The 16,900-nt window shown below is 37.7% G+C and overlaps 2 protein-coding genes across 2 annotated transcripts in view; one reads left to right on the top strand and one right to left on the bottom strand.

The window, feature by feature from the left end:
• The window catches only part of LOC115443107 (T-box transcription factor TBX6), a 39,568-nt gene extending 24,983 nt beyond the window's left edge, over positions 1-14,585 (top strand). Inside the window, 4 exon segments of the mRNA XM_030168380.2 lie at positions 1,320-1,587; positions 10,919-10,987; positions 10,989-11,060; positions 13,804-14,585. Of these exon segments, the coding sequence (XP_030024240.2) occupies positions 1,320-1,587; positions 10,919-10,987; positions 10,989-11,060; positions 13,804-14,295 (901 nt within the window). The 3' untranslated portion in view covers positions 14,296-14,585.
• Positions 14,586-14,765: 180 nt separating this feature from the next.
• Positions 14,766-16,617, bottom strand: LOC119189579 (ankyrin repeat and MYND domain-containing protein 2-like). Its single transcript, XM_037439697.1, has 2 exons — positions 16,337-16,617; positions 14,766-16,261 (listed from the first exon to the last, which is right to left on the bottom strand). The coding sequence occupies exons 1-2, from the start codon at positions 16,535-16,537 to the stop codon at positions 15,278-15,280; spliced, it is 1,185 nt and encodes a 394-aa protein (XP_037295594.1). The 5' UTR covers positions 16,538-16,617; the 3' UTR covers positions 14,766-15,277.
• Positions 16,618-16,900: the final 283 nt, after the last annotated feature.

Consider the following 16,900-nt stretch of genomic DNA (forward strand, 5'->3'; position numbering starts at 1 on the left):
ACAATGTATCATACTACCCAACTGTATTATTCTGTCGGTACATCATTCGCGGCTCACGTAAGGCGGTAGCGGGCATCGTAAACTTTAAATGGAGGCTAATTTAGTTTGTTGTTAATTGAGCTCCTGTCGACCGGCTTATCTGGAGGCTGCATTAGCGCGCCCTCCCGGCCGCAGCACCCTCCCCGCCGCCCGTGCCCCGCACTCTGATAACAACCGATTCTATTATGACTGATTGCCTACCTGACACTCACTCGATACGCGAGATTTATGCGTTGGCGTGTCTGCTGTAATAATCTATGAGAAATTCCACGCCGAACTTGTATCGCCAGTACTCGACACTGCGACTTTATGAAACTTTTATGTAATGAATCATATTGATCTTTGTAATGAGATTAATCAGTCAGCATTATTTTTAATGGGTTTAAGTTGTTATTCCATTACGTTAGTCCATAGATGATGCAACTGTATTGTTTGAATTTGGAATGCGAATTTGTTGATGTTGTTACTTAATACTAGCAGCTACAAAAAATTCTATGTGACGCTATGCAATGTGACAAAAAACAACAAAACTAAACAATTCAAAAGCGTCAACTGGAGAGCGCGACACAACGGAATCCCATGCGTAAAACCACGTCCTAATTGTATTAATCGACGTGAATTACACAGGCGGCCGGCACCGCCACTGCGCCACCGGCGGTCAGTGGCGGTCGCCCACAGTCACCACGCATCGATAAGCGGCGCGGCGCCAGATGTATCTCATTTACGACACTATCTCCACAGCCACCAGCACGGGTGCCAAAAGCCCCTCGTTGGTCGACACATTCCGACCTATCGCATGCTTTTATAATCACGATAAAACCATGAAAGAAACCAACCCGCTCTATTGTACGTAATTTTATTATCACCTTCTTTGTTTTAATATACATGTGAGTTTTTGTGAGCGACATTGTTAAGGCGCCGCCCTCCAAAACGGGAGACGACCGGAACGCAAACGATATCGTGGCATTCAGTTAATGCGCCGTGGAACAGCATTGTGATGTATTGCACGATTATTTATTAGCCGGTCGACATTTCTACTTGTTTTATTGTGCCCTTCTTGTTCTGGAGTGGTTACGGTACACTATCTGGTTCATGGACGATAATTAAGCTTAATACGGGCTATAAGAGAGAACTGATTTTTTAAAGAATTATAATTATGCCACTTTAAATACTTTTTAAATATTTACCAAGTGTGTATCTTTAATAATATAGGTTTCTTTTTTCTCTACATAACTACAAGCACATGTCATTCAACAAGTAACCTCTTTTGTTAATTGCAGGCGCATGTTTCCTTCTCTTCGCATCTCCCTGGCTGGGCTGGACCCTCGCGAGGAGTACTGCGTGCTTCTAGAACTGTCTCTGGTGGGGCGGCGTCGCTGGCGCTGGGCGGGAGGCGCGTGGGCAGCGGCGGGCGGCGCGGAGCCACAATCCCCCAGGAGACTGATGCTGCACCCTGACTCTCCAGCACCAGGACACCACTGGACTGCCAACCCAGTTTCGTTTAGTAAACTGAAGCTGACCAACAACACCATGGATGCACAGGGACATGTAAGTGTTTAGTTTATAATTGTTAAAATAATTTTCTACTCTAATTCTATAGAGTTAAAGTTTGTGTTTGTAAGTATGAAATCTTGAAATTAATGATTAAAAAAGTTTATAAGACACGCTACACGATATCTTAATAAAAATTATAGGCGTATATTATTTAATTTATATTCACTACTTTAATTCTGAGAAAGACATATCACGTGGGTGGCACAGCTACCTAGCAAAATTAAATAATCCTCAATTTTAATGTTACTGAAAACGTACATAAAAATCCATCCCGTATACTAGATACGTCTTAACATTAACAATCCGTATGTATGTTACGTAAACAATCAACCCGCCTAATGAATTTGAGCGCTATTACACTGATTGTTTCGTAGTTGCAGTGGAATACAGTTAATCGCTAGAATTCATAGAAATAGCTGTCGGTGTATCTAACATTTTATGTGTTCATCGATTAAGCCGTAATGAATGTGGGAAATCAAAACAACTATTGTTTTTCCCATTGTATGTTGTTGATTGAGATCGCCGACTATCCATGGAAGGTGTAATTAACTTTATTCCTAACGTCAGAGAATAAAAAATGCATTACCGTTTTATAGTCACTTATAAAATCATTTCAAAACGTATCGCCGGCATTACGCTGAAATTAATTGTAACATAAAAACCTTCGACAATAACGGACCTATAAAGTTTGCATTTAGTTTAAAATATAATTAGTCGTTGAGAAGTTGAGTTGCAGATAATTCCGTCATTTAGAGAGTTTATGTCATATCCTTAATTTAAAGCGGGCATAGTATTAACAATATATAAAAAATTTGTTCTATATGATGAGTTTGGGATGTTGTTTATTAAACTAAGGAAAGGATTCTCTCATCTTTTAAAATCTGTTTAATGTTAACGTCTTTTTAAAGTATCTATTTTAGCTGACAAGTAAACATACGACATGTTATCGTTTTTTTTCAAATTGCACACCGCACGTGTGTCAGTTTATTACATCGTAAATATTTGGGAGTGATAAAAACGTCATTATAACCGGGAACATTAGGGCGACGTTGACATGTGTACACCGGCAGTAACCCGAACGGACTTCAACACCTTGGATAGAAGTGTAGGCATACCTCGGTGGCATAGTTGTATTGTGTACGTTGCGAGTTCTCGCTGAGGTTCTGGGTTCGAATTCGGTTGGACCAAAAATAATAATGACCGGATTTTTCCACCTTAAAAAATACTCAGGCACAGCTCGGAGTCAGGAAGTTGACGGTATGATAGGCGCGTACCTCGGTAAGCACATGTAGCCGTTGGCGCTAAGCCTGATGTCGCTCCAATCATGTCCGATTGTCGCCTCACAGGTCTATGAGAGTGAAGAAACAGAGAGTGCATCTGTGTATTGCGCACACACATGTTGCACTGTAATTTCTGGTGTGTACTTGGCTGATTTCCGTATAGATTCGCCGCCGCGGCTGAAATTCGGCTAAGAGGGATTTATTCATTTAGGCATACTATTAATAAGTCCATCACTAGGATGTCATTCTCATACATAACGTAAGAGAATGTAGATTATATAAAGTCATCTTGGCTACAGCCCCTATACTAAAATATTTCTTAAACGTCGCGATAAAATATGTTACAAAATCGAAATATCTAGAAATGTGGTGTTTAGTAAGTTTACTTTGATGTGGTAGAGAAAGATTGTGAAAAGGAGCAGACAGAATTATTTGTATCCAAAATATTGTCAGTTCCCAATGCGATTTCATTCTTTTCTTTTTTATTTTCGTTCCTGCTTTATGTGGTATATATAATATAATCTATATATAATAGCCCCAAAACTTATAGAATTATGTTAAAGAAAGCATTTAAAAATATAATAATACCTTTTCTTTGAAAGTCAAACTCTTAAAGTAAGAATTTAAGCGTTTCTAAAAAATTCAAACATCAGTATACGAACCACAGTATAGTACCATTTCTGTCATGTATTGCTCTGCACTTCGTCACCTGCGCATCAACATAACCTCGGCCTAAAGATAAGGGTGATTTGCGACTTGGCACGTCGGTATGTGACGAACGCTATCGCAAAGTATTGTTTTAGGGTAATATACAAAGGATTTTGAGTACAAAAAGGAATTATCAGTGTAGGAAATGGACTATGTGTCACGAATTTTGGGTCACGTTTCGCCCATTAGTGTTTCAGAGAATTTCTAAAACCGTGGCTACGGAGTGCTATAATTTTGTTATTTTTATTTTAACTGAGAATGTTAATTGTGTAAAAATAAAAATATTGACTTCGCGTTTAAAGGGGCAAAAATATGTACATGTCTTATTGTAGTTTCAGTATTACATGATCTAAAAACCTGGGATTTATATAGCAAGCTCAATCAAAGTTAAGACTACTGAACGACCTATAAAAAATTCGAACAACTTCTACCACCACTAAAACTAACGTAAATTAATGCTATCTTGTATTGATTGTTTAATTTTCATTGTATTTTTATAAATTTCAAGATTTAAAGTAATAAAAAATTTATAGCACCTTAATTACTATTGATGGTTTTATGAAGCTACTACGTCTTTAATTAATTGAAATGACTGATTACTGCGAATAGAAAATGATAATTTAATTTCCTGCATTACGTTCTTTTACATCATTTCAAATCTATACTAAGTGGGAAATAAGCAGTTGCCTAAGTTTACCTTCCCATCCAAGTAAGTACAAATTGATTATATCCGGTTGTCAGTATGCTTACGGGCTGTTAATAACAATGCTTGTCAGAAACTAATATTTAACTTTATTAAACACTTTACTTGGAATATGAATGTGCGTAATTTATGACAGATGCGTCGCTTGCGCATAACTTGTCTAGATACAATGTATAAAAATAGCTTTGAGTCTATGAACCAGGATTTCTATTAAATCTATACTATTATATAAAGCTGAAGAGTTTGTTTGTTTGTTTGAACGCGCTAATCTCAGGAACTACCGGTCCGAACTGAAAAATTCTTTTTGCGTTGGATAGCCCTTTGTTCGTGGAGTGCTATAGGCTATATATCATCACGCTATACCCAATAGGAGCGGAGCAGTAATGGCTAATCTCAGGAACTAACGGTCCAAACTGAAAAATTATTTTTGCGTTGGATAGCCCTTTGTTCGTGGAGTGCTATAGGCTATATATCATCACGCTATACCCAATAGGAGCGGAGCAGTAATGCCTAATCTCAGGAACTACCGGTCCAAACTGAAAAATTCTTTTTGCGTTGGATAGCCCTTTGTTCGTGGAGTGCTATAGGCTATATATCATCACGCTATACCCAATAGGAGCAGAGCAGTAATGGCTAATCTCAGGAACTACCGGTTCGAACTGAAAAAATATTTTTGTGTTGGATAGCCCTTTGATCCTGGAGTGCTATAGGTTATATATCGTCACGCTATGACCAATAGGAGCGGAGCAGTAATAAAACATGATGCAAAAACGGGGACAATTTATTAGTTTTGAGAGCTTCTGTTGCGTGCGCTGCGTAAACGGTTAAAGTTATGCAACAATAATGTATGACGGGATTGTTCCTCTTAAAAAGTTCTACAAAAATATATCATAAAACAAAGTCCCCCGCTGCATCGGTCTGCCCGAACGTTGAGTTTAACTCAAAAACTACCCAACGTATTAGGATAAAATTTGGTATGGAGACAGTTTGAGACCCTAGGAAGAACATAGGCTCCCGGGAAAATATATAGCGTGACTTTTATAACGGAAAACTTTAGCCCGAAAAACTTTATAACGCGGGCGGAGCCGCGGGCAAAAGCTATTTGTAATAAAAATAGAAATATGTAGGTATGTGTATAAAAATAATTCGGATTAAAATGTCAATGTGACGATCGATGTTTGGATCTCCTTATCAGAGATTCTAATCGATATTGATGATAAATAATGACCTAATATTTTTAAAAGAATTTATAGTCTATAATATATTCACCTAAAGATATAAGTAAAAGTTATGTTATTACAATCTAAGATATCGCGTCGTGACTGCGCTGTATAAACGGGAACGCCTACCTTGCAGAACTTCCCAAACACGTACATTAACCGAACATTCTATTATGAACGCTATATACTTAAACATAGAAATTAAATATAAATAACATACAGAGTAAAGCAATAGCTTCGGAGCGCTTACCATTCTATAGTAAACTGTAAGTAGTTGATATAAAGATGAGTTTACATTAGCGATGTAACGCGCGAGTTCTCGCCGCAGGAGTCTCGCGCGCACAAAGCCGTCTATAAGCACTTCGTCACTTGAACAAATACGCTGAAAGCATGGTACGAAGGCTTTGTGCCGGCGCGTAACTGTATTTCTTTATTCGGGCGGTGTGTTTGGACAGGGCGGTTGACGCCTCGATTAATGGCGTTTAAAGAAATGTATACTTTATATTCATACAAATAACAGACGCCGACTTTTACAAACTTAAACGAATACGAAATATGCATATTTGATTTATCATTTAATCATTTTAGTTTTGAATTTTAATATTATTGCAAGGATGTATAAATCATGAGTTTAGACACCGTGAAAAATTATTATTTAAATATTAAGCATTAATGGCTGTTTTACGAACATCAATTAAAAGTCTTTGAACCCTACCTGACCTCTCTGTGGAAGAATTTGAACACACATCGCTCACCTATCACAACAACGTGCCTTTACGGCTATCAGACATGTGAAAGACGTCATAACACTTATTGTTACGATGGATATGATGGGTAGAGAAGGCAAAAACCATTGGGTACGCTTCAGTGCATAGGACTCGATGCGCCGCGATCAAGACGCAGGTTTAGAGCCGCACGGCGGGCGGCGTCTTTGTGAAGGCTCCTTAACAATGCGCCGCGCTACCGGGATTCAGGGAGCGGGTCAATTCGCACGGAAAACGTCCATTTGTTGTACACTTGAGATTACCACCTGCGATAAAAAGCCTCAATACAATGCTTTGTTCACCCTTTTTGAGGATTTTTTAACGTTCTATCAAAAGGGTGCTTAGAGATTTTCGTGTGAGAAAAGAGCGAGTAATTACGAAACGGATTAGTCAGTTAAGTAAAAGGCAATTACAGTGAAAGGATTACAGATATCTTTGTCGATTTTTAAGTGAGAAGCGATTAGGTTAATTTAGAAAAGGATTAGAGATAGCTCATGCAATTAACAATCATTTAAAATCCTAGAATATTGTTTATAAGCGAATTCCAGCTATCTATCTAAGATGAAAAGATCGCCACCGCTACTCTGCGTGGGCATTATGCAAACTTCGATAATTATCGGTTATTCAGGTCAATTTGTGATAATTTAATAAATAGAGAAAATTTCACAATTATAATGATACCTGTGTCTAAAGATTGCAATCAATGCGAACGCTGAGGCAAGCTTGGAGATATTTGTTCAACAATTAACAAATTATTTACATATCTAAATATAAAGACGCTTTTTAGACATACATAATTAATATCTAAAAATTGAGGGTCTCTCGAATTATAAAACTATGTGTAAGGAGAGAAATCTCCTTATCGAAAGACAAAAATAATGCTAAGAAACTAAGAAGTGTTGTCTCGGATTCTCAGTACGAATCCTTATAAACCTTTGTGTACACTGATCGGAGTATTTTTTTTATGGCTTTAATAGACAAATTCGAGCCGTTCGCCTGATGTGAAGTAGCATACGTCGCCAATGGACTAAAGCAATGCAAAAAGCACAGCCAAGCCGTTGAGTTTAAGGGTTGAGAGTTATTCGAGAAATACAATTTTCTTAGTTTACGAAACACAAAAAACATCTAACACTAACAAAGCCAATAATATTGTAAAACATGTTGCATCACAAAAACGATCGCGGAACCAAAATCATTAGCACGAATCTTTACCCTACAAAACAGGGACGTGTATATGTTAAAAAAACACATGTAAGGCAAGGTTTACGACACATTTAAGTAATCGTAGATTTTGATCGGGAACGCGCAGTGGCACGGGAGAGGGTACCATACCCTTGACTGCGGCACGGTATCGTCAGAAACAAAAATAGCATAAAAAATAAACACTTCTAAACATCTATATGAAATTTGGTGTCTTTAGCAAAGATTTTTTTACAAAAGTACTATAGATGGTTTATTTTTTTAGACAAAGGAAAATAAATATTTATATTAAAATGTTATTACAGTTTGAAGTGCTGGATAAGTTCACTCACATTTGCTGACTGTACAACTCTTATCTCTCGCATCTGTCACGCCACTGTGATTGTTTTTAGTATTAATTAAGGAATAAAACGCGTGTAACATAACCCTGCAGTTTGATCGTAGATTAACGCAAAGCAACGCGTAACGGTAATCTGGATACGTGAAAGAATCATTACAGTCCTTTACTTTTATTTCTTTATTTAATTAAATATGTTTTGTATTTGATTTATTGATTTTGTAAGTTGATAGGTAAACGCACAAGTAATGTGGACAGTTGCCCGTGATTATTAAAAAATACTACAATAAATGTGAGAATGATGGTTCCAGACACTTACTAAAAACGAAATGAAACAACAAAGATCTTTACTAATAGATGTATTATATAGTTCTTACTGTATTTTCTTTCTTTGAACACATATTGCAGATTATCTATATTATATACAACGTCTCTGACTTTAAATAAAGCTTTATTGGGAAATATTTGTTCAAAAATAAATGACAATATACAACTCTCATAAACCTTCCTTCATAACAGTTATGGAATAATTAAATAAAAATAAATATTGTTGCCATAAAATAAACTAAAAAGGTATAAAGCGCCTTGTAAACTGTAATTTAAGTAAAACATTAAAATATGAAGTCATGCAGTCATTGATTATTTCTTCAAACGAGACAGCATAATAGTAAGTCTTCGCAAATGATTCCCATCTGCGAGCCGCACGTACGTCATGTCCTCAAAGGTCACGAAGGATATGGAGAGCTGTAATTATAATTAAAAATAATTGATAAACTTGAATATCTCTTCGTCATTAATTGACGCGTGCATAACCGCTGTGTGTAATTCTTTTGGACTGTTACGTAGAATTTTGAATGTTAATTCATTATGTTTATAGTTGCCGTTCGTAGGTCAATATAGGGTTTGCGCAACACTAAGTAATAAAAATGCAGAAAGAATTTTGCTTTACTGCCTGTCTGACGTAGCTTTTATGGAAATTATTTTGATATATAATTGTAAAAGTTATTTACACTTTTCCCTACATTTAAAGTTTAAACGTTCATGTTTACAATAACCACCTAAATTCTTTCAACAAACTAAAGTAAGTTTTAATTCAACCCGGCAAATTATTTTCTTATTATGTCAGTATTGAATAGAAACTAATCGTATCAGATATATCATGCAAAAACAACAGCTATCTAATCGTTCAGCCACAATCAGTAGGATCTCGTCAGCTCAGAGCGGGTGCGTGATTGATCGAGCTTCCGAACACGCCGATACATTCGGCCTGTCTATCTGTCATACTGTCCGTGTCACACACCTCAGAAACTAACGTACACCGCCTTTATCGCTTGGTTGTTTGTCTGATTTTATTTATAATAAAAAATAAGGGTGCCGTCTCTATCTTGAAGAGTTGTTCACGAATGTTACATCACTATCGTACTTACAACTTTTATTGATAGATTTGTCGTAAACTTCTTTACGGATTAAATTCTATGTATAATGAACAATTTGCACGTGAATAAATATTTTGTAAAGATTTTCTTTTTATTATTGTCGCGTTCGAAAGTAAAATGAAGCATTATTTGCATTTAACTAGTAAAATTATATACAGTACTATAATTTAATAGACATACAGTTGTAGGCCTACAGAAATTATCACACACATGGCGTGACTGGTCAAAAGGTGCGTTCATACTTGTTGACAAAACGCGACAGTTTATAAACTGACAATCGTCTCGGCGAGATAAATCTCACAGTTGACCAGTGTCTAGACGACTTTATCTTTTAGTAAACATCTTGCGCATGTGTTTACGGACCGGCGGACATCGTAGTGCGAAATGTTTCATAACTTTTTACTAATTAGATTACAATTTTTAGTAAAAACAGTAAAATGGTTAAAATGTTTTGTTTTGTTTTACATTACCAATCTACTTTTTTCTTGTTATACTTGCTTGTAATTAAACGTATTCTCTATTTCTTAAACGGTATTTACAAGTACATACCTGCATACCATAAAAACGACAGACACTACTGTGTTTTAAAATATTAAATACTTAAGAATTATTCATAACTGAGTGAACTCTTAGCTCTACAGTTACTCGAGATTAGTGAAATTTGTATACGAACACAAGTAAAACAATGGTATCAAACCCCTTCAGTTGAAGTGGTTGCACTTGTGTTTGGCGCCCGCTCCGCCGCTCAGCCGTTCCGCCCGCGCAGGTAGCTTGTATTCGCGCGTCAAGTACCTCAGATAAGAGCCCTCGTACAATGCACACAGACCGCCGCGCCGGCCCGCCCGCCCGACGCGACGGCTACATAGCTTTTTTAACCACTTGTTGATGTTTTATTTGTTTTTTGACAATGTTCCTCTTTTGTGAGGTGTTGCCAATAGTTTATCTACTATTGACTTAACAGTAACCGTCACATATGCATTTATTTTGAAATCGTTTTAATAGCACCATTACAATCTTAAGACGTAATTATACTTTTATGGTGTTTGTAAATTTTGTTGACGAGTTCTTTTTAAATTTGGACTGATTTGAATGAATTTGAATCCCGAAATATAAATAAGTCCACAAAGTATACACTATTTTATATTGTTAAAAAATGTGGGTTGATGCGATTTTATATAAAATATTTAGACTTTAATATAAATCAAATTAGTACCGTACATTTTAGTTGATATTTTCGAAGTGATATTACTGTGATAATTATCACATGTTTTGTGTTACTTTCTCTCATTTTTTATGTTACTTGTTATAAATAATTTGAAAAATCTTAAAAAAAGGCAACATAACACGATATTTTTTTTAGAATCAAACTTAAACAGAATATAATAAAGAATTTGTTAACTGCAATCCTACTAATATAATAAATGCGAAAGTTTGTGAAGATGAATGTATAGATGTATGTGTGTTTGTTCCTATCACGAAAAAAACTTCTGAACGGATTTGGATGAAACTTTACAGCAATACTGGTACATCAGAATAACACATAAGCTACAATTTAAAAAGTATAAGTAAGTCGGAAATAAAATTATCCCGAAAAAGTCCTTAACGCGGGCGAAGCCGCGAGCAAAAGCTAATTATCTATAAGTAACAGAGTTAACAAATGTTATTTCTTTGTTTCAGATGGTACTTACGTCCATGCACAAGTACCGCCCCCGGGTTCTGATAGTGAGAGCGCGCGACGCGGCCGCGCATAGCGTGGGGCGCGCCGCACGCCGCCTTCTCATTCCCAGAGACTGAGTTCATCGCTGTTACTGCTTACCAGGTTTGTACACGCATTTGCTGTAATTTAAATAACATTATATCCTAAAGGAAAATAGACACGGAGTTGTTTGCGGCTTCGCCCGCGTCAACAACCTTTCCCATTACTGAAATCCCTCAAAGACTGAAGCGAATCATAACGCTAAGTGTACGGCGTGAGCGCCATCTATTTCAAAACCACATTATTTCTTATGGGAGAAAATTACTGGGATAAACAGTAGTCTGTGTTAATCCATGATATGATCTACCCGTGAGCCAAATTACATCAAAATCCGTTCAAACGTTTACTTCTAACTAATATTCAAACGTCCAAATATTTTCATAAACATTCGCATTTATAAAATTAGTAAAATAGTAAGGAATAATAAATGAGGTATAAAAAGGACCCACTACTTAAATTTAGCGAAAAATTGAAAAATATTTATTAATTTAGAAAAAGGAAATTCTATTTTACACACATTACCTATTGTTTTTCTAATGAAAGCAACATTACACTGAAGGAAAATATATGGATAACGTAGCATGTCAATAGTCATGATTAAAATCAAAGGCAATCCCAAAAGATATAATCGAACTTTTAACACATAACCGTAAGTTCCCAGAAAACGTAGTACGTTTCTACGAACGTCCCGTGATTCGCACTTATGAAGTCCCAGTTTTTTTTTGCAATGACGCGCGACATCGAAGGCGCCAAAGCTTTTACGAGCGTATGAGTAACGGACCCTCACAAAAAACGCAGATTGCAAGCAGCGGCGACACGACTGGTCATTATGAAAGTCTCTTAACAAAACAATGGCGAGTAATTTGATGTTTTTGTCCGAGCGGTATGTTTGTTCTCTTGTTATTCTAACATGTTTGGCTGCCCCTGAATTGTGCACGCGGATATACTGTACTTTCGTAAATAGAGGTTCTATTAAATCCTTAATCTTGAACAGGGTAGTATAGCTACCCCATTATTCCTCTTTATCTAACGTATTTTATAATTATCGCAGTATTATCAAAGTATAAGATAAAATGAATGAATTATAAACCTTATTGCCCATTACCCAAATGGGCAATAAGGTTTGTAATCGTAAATTTTTGTTGTGTTTGTAAATTAATTGAAACTAAAATATATCTCCACGGGTATTTTGGAATACTGGTTATCCACCTTATTCGTAACTTTCCTGTTTTATGCTCATAAATACAATTTTAATTAGCTACTTTTAATCGTTATGTACTTGCATCAATCGTATATTACATCGTCGGCATATCACAATCATACCGATTATACAGACATATGACATAATCCCATGATTTAATTATTACTACGTCGCGTTAAGTCGGTAGTTTTAAATAGCCAGTTAGTAATGGGGCCCTCCCGCTGTTTGTTTTCCGATGTTGTAATGTCTCTTTGACGGCCAGCGCAGCGTACGGTCTCCTGCATAATCCACCCCGAGCATAATTAGGATGGCGCGGCTTCTTTACTCCTGCGGCGTTTTTCATGTTGACTGCAGCGAGGCGCGAAAGTTTTCTCGCATCCATTTCATCGGGAGCTTTGTGGGATTATCTCTATATTGTCCGTCTAACGGGACCATTGTCTGCGTAGAGACCGGCGGCGTATCATTGCGCATTATCCCTAGCCAGGCGACCGCTCGCCGGCGCGTCTATTGTTACGAATTATCAACGAATTAGAAAATCTTTTGTGGACACTGCCGCCTATTACAGAGCGTAACTAGGTGGCACTCCAATTACAACAGCACGGAGCTTGTACTGGAATTCTACAGTTATATTTCTTTAAACATGTGCTATTAGTTTAGTGCCCCGTCATGAACACAGACGTCACGTTGATAAGCTTTTATTTGCACCCTAATTACACAATTCTAAAAAAACTGGCGACAGTCTCAATATGTGAAATAGTCATGCAAAAAGTAAAAGCGACGGCATGTTTGTCTCGTGACGTCACAGGCGACAGGGCGGGCCCAGGGCGGCGCCCGTCGCTGCTTGAGCATCGAGCCCTTACTAACCGGCTGACTCAAAAAGTCCACTTCGCGACACTAATAACAGGCTTTTAGCACTGCTCGTTATCTCCGCGCGTTGCCCGTTATCTGCTAGTGGGGTGAGCAAACAGCACCCGCTGGCGCCGCCTTATCATGCCATGTAAACAATCATTTACAAGTGACTTCACGTGTCTCAAGTCACAACGGTAATATTTGCATTCCGCAATTTGCCGTAGAACGTTAAAACCTTTCGACTGCAAACAAGGGTGAAATGCTAAAAGTTTTCGATTTAACTGTTGACGAAATCTGCTAACAAGCATCTCTCAAAATTGTCACAGTCATTTACACAAACTATGGGCTAATAAGTATCAAATATCTTGTTACGGTGTGCCTTTAGAAGCATCCGCACTGTCGGGTGGCGCCGCGGTGTAGCACACAGCGCGACGGGCGGCCGCCGAAGCGCCGACGTCGGCGACACGCATACATGCCATGCTAATTGGCCTGTCGCCTAGTTGCGGCACACCGCACGCCACATGTGCAACAATTAGCCCTTAAAGCTATTAGCGACACGAGGGATGTATGCGGAAACGGATGTTTAAATTGCATTCTCGAAACGAGATAACAAAATTTCCGTTTGATGTACAATATTGGGATATTTAAATTTGATACGTTTTATGTTCATACCTAATTTGTTGTAGTCATTATAGTTATAAATTATAAAGTATAATGAGTCATAAGGTGTTAAACAATACTTTTCCTTGTTCACAGAATGATCGCATTACAAAACTAAAGATCGACAACAATCCATTCGCTAAAGGATTCCGGGCCTGCGGTCAATCGAAGTGTAAACGGAAGAACTTAGACAGTGGCGACAATTCAGAGCCATCTAGCAGCGAGTCCAGTGAAGCTAAACGACCCTGTTCAGACGCTGCGTCATCTTGTTCGGAGGAGGGGAGCCTGCGGTCGTCGTCACCGCGCTCGCCGCCGCTCGTGGAGTCTCCCGCGCCGCTGGTGGCGCCCCCTGAGAACATCACGCCTCCTCCCACAGCTTTCTACCCTCCCGAACTGCCATACTTAGGACCTTTACATATGCCAATGCCGTTGGGTATATGGCCCAACACTCCGATGCCGGGTGGGTTCGCCTGGGGCCCGGCCGCACCGCCGCCGCCGCCTAAATTGCCCTCTCCTCCCGCGGCGGAGCCCGCGCCCTGCCGCCGCGTCAAAAGTTTTACCATCAGCGCTCTTCTGGGCGAAGGTTAATATAATTGTGTATAATTTAATTAGAGATTAATGTACAATAGAGTTTTTAATTGCATAAGTGTATACGATACCCATCAAGTAAACTCGTACTATTGTGATTTAAAGCAAGAACTTATTTTATTCTTCTTTAGGTAATCAAATGTCTTTGCAATAACTTAATATTGTAAATATTGTTTTAGTACTTAGAAATATGATGTAATATACATATTTTATAGAACATAACTACCTCGTTACACAAGCATAGAATTTATTATTGTGATAGCTGTGCCTTAAGAATAAAAATATATTCATTCTATTTTCTTCTAATTTTATTTTTAGGATCAATTTTATTTCAATTTCAATTTTTCCTTGATTTCTTTGTCTTATGTTGCATGTTATTGATATGCAATAATGTACTATAATATGAACATGCTAAATAAGTAATTGCTATGTCAAGTAACAATGTAAATATTGTAAATAATTTAAACCAGTTAAATACAAGTATTTTATTGGAAATAAATTTGTATGGTTACAAAATAATGTTTTTAATAATCCCATACCTGTCAACCAATGGTGTAATCAAAAGAAACATTCAGTACTGAAATATTTAATTACCATCAAAATGTTTAAATTACTTATGTTATTACACTTGTTGACAATAATACACAAAAATACACCTTACAATTACATTAAAAATTCTTAACTTGGTGTTATTTTTCACAATATTGTTCAAACATGTTGAATATGGTATAACAAAGAATACAGAAGCCAATATATCAAAATGATACCACTAATATAACATAGAATTCAAGAATAATCCAATTATTACTGTAATTACCTAATACAGATTGATGACATTAATTGGTCCACAAAACAAAAGCATATTTGATAATGACAACTTAATTACACCAAAAGTACACATCAAGCGTCCTACATTGTGAAGAAAAATATTAAACTTGATTGTATCATCAAATGATGTTCATTACATTTAACTACAGTTTCCCTAACCAGCTATCAGGTTTTGCAGCTCAGAACTCAGCTCGTTGGCGTCAATGTTAACTTTAGCGTTGGTTGAGGCCACAGGTGCACTCGATTCTCTGTTACAGGCTTTTTTATGTACAAACCAGTGGAGACGCTGGCACTCTCGGTCGCAATATTGCACAGATTTACATTTAGAGCATTTCTTGGCAGGTTTTTCTTCCCCGCAGGTACTACAATAGGGTATGGCGTCAACAAATCCTCTCTGACCATTAATTGTACAGTTTATAACCGTGAGGGCTGGAGGTGGGTCTTTACTAGTCAATGAAGTCACCATTTGGTGGAATGTTGTGCATTCTCTGTACGGGAATTCCCTCACACAATCCTTCAGGAACGCATCCATCAGATCTAAAGAAACACCATCTTTTCCAGGTTTTAATAACTTTTTAGAGAAAATCTCGATAATGTCGTGTTTCTTTTCATCTTTCTCTACAGGTTTTTGCTTATCCTTAATATTATGAATTTCTCTAAGAATGTAAGACAAGTAGTGGTATTTAAAGGCCATAACTTCATTGGTGTCACTGCCTCGGGTCATCTCCTTCTTGGACAACATTTCCAAGACATTACTAGCTTTATCGGCACTGTCTAAGAGGCCAGTGATGTGCTGCAGGTTGAGGGCTAACCTAACAGGATGAATGTTGACACCAAGTACAAACTTATGGAGAGGGTCTACTAAGATAGGAGGTAGGTAGGGCTCTGTCTGCTGACCCCGAGGTAATGAATAGTAAGCGATCTCACTTCTTGGTATGTAATTGTTGATTGTGGCGACAGTATGGTGGTTGCCCACAAACGCCGCCATTTGCGAAGCGGTCCGCCCTACGGAGTTGGTGGCTGTAGGTTTCGCGCCAGCGTCCAGTAGCAGCTTGCACACCTCAGAACTGCCCGACAGCGCTCCGAAGTGCAGCGCCGTGTAGTTGTACTCATGTTTGCCAGAGTTTACGTCTGCGCCCTGTAACATGGATATATTTAAACGTTAGGCTACGGACAATCGTACGTACGTGACGCTAATATCAATAGTGCTTACCCTATCGAGCAGTAATTGCACCATATCCTTGTTCCCCTTATATGCGGCGTGCTGGAGCGCGGTCATACCATTTTCATCGAAGAAATTAACGTCGCCTTTATGTTGGGCGAGAATGTTCTTGAACTCGGCAAAATCCCCTTGGCCGATAGCGTCGAAAATTGTCTTCTCTGGGGCATTATTGTCGTCACTTTTGTTTTCCATATCGATTTTTCCTTGAGCACTTAGGAAAATATTGAACGAGTAGCTGGGAAGCAAACAACCTAGAAACCAAACTGTCAATGTCACAGTGACGTATGTAGTGCTGTACAGGTAGAAGCATAGGTTTCTAATCCGAATGAAATCGACTAAAATATTATATTCATTGCACTTGTATGCATCAATTAGGTTAACAACGTGTTATCTTTTATTTGAAATACAAGAATCTACATATTTTATGAACAGAAGCAATATAACTCAAATTTAGTAAGCGCCAGTAGTGCGTTTCAAAATTACGCCATCTAGTAACACTTCGTGAACTATTGACGCTGATGCAGGAGCAGGAGTAATAATTATTATTACATAATA

Source organism: Manduca sexta, chromosome 17, assembly GCF_014839805.1.
Source record: "Manduca sexta isolate Smith_Timp_Sample1 chromosome 17, JHU_Msex_v1.0, whole genome shotgun sequence".
Classification (NCBI taxonomy): Eukaryota; Metazoa; Arthropoda; class Insecta; order Lepidoptera; family Sphingidae; genus Manduca; species Manduca sexta.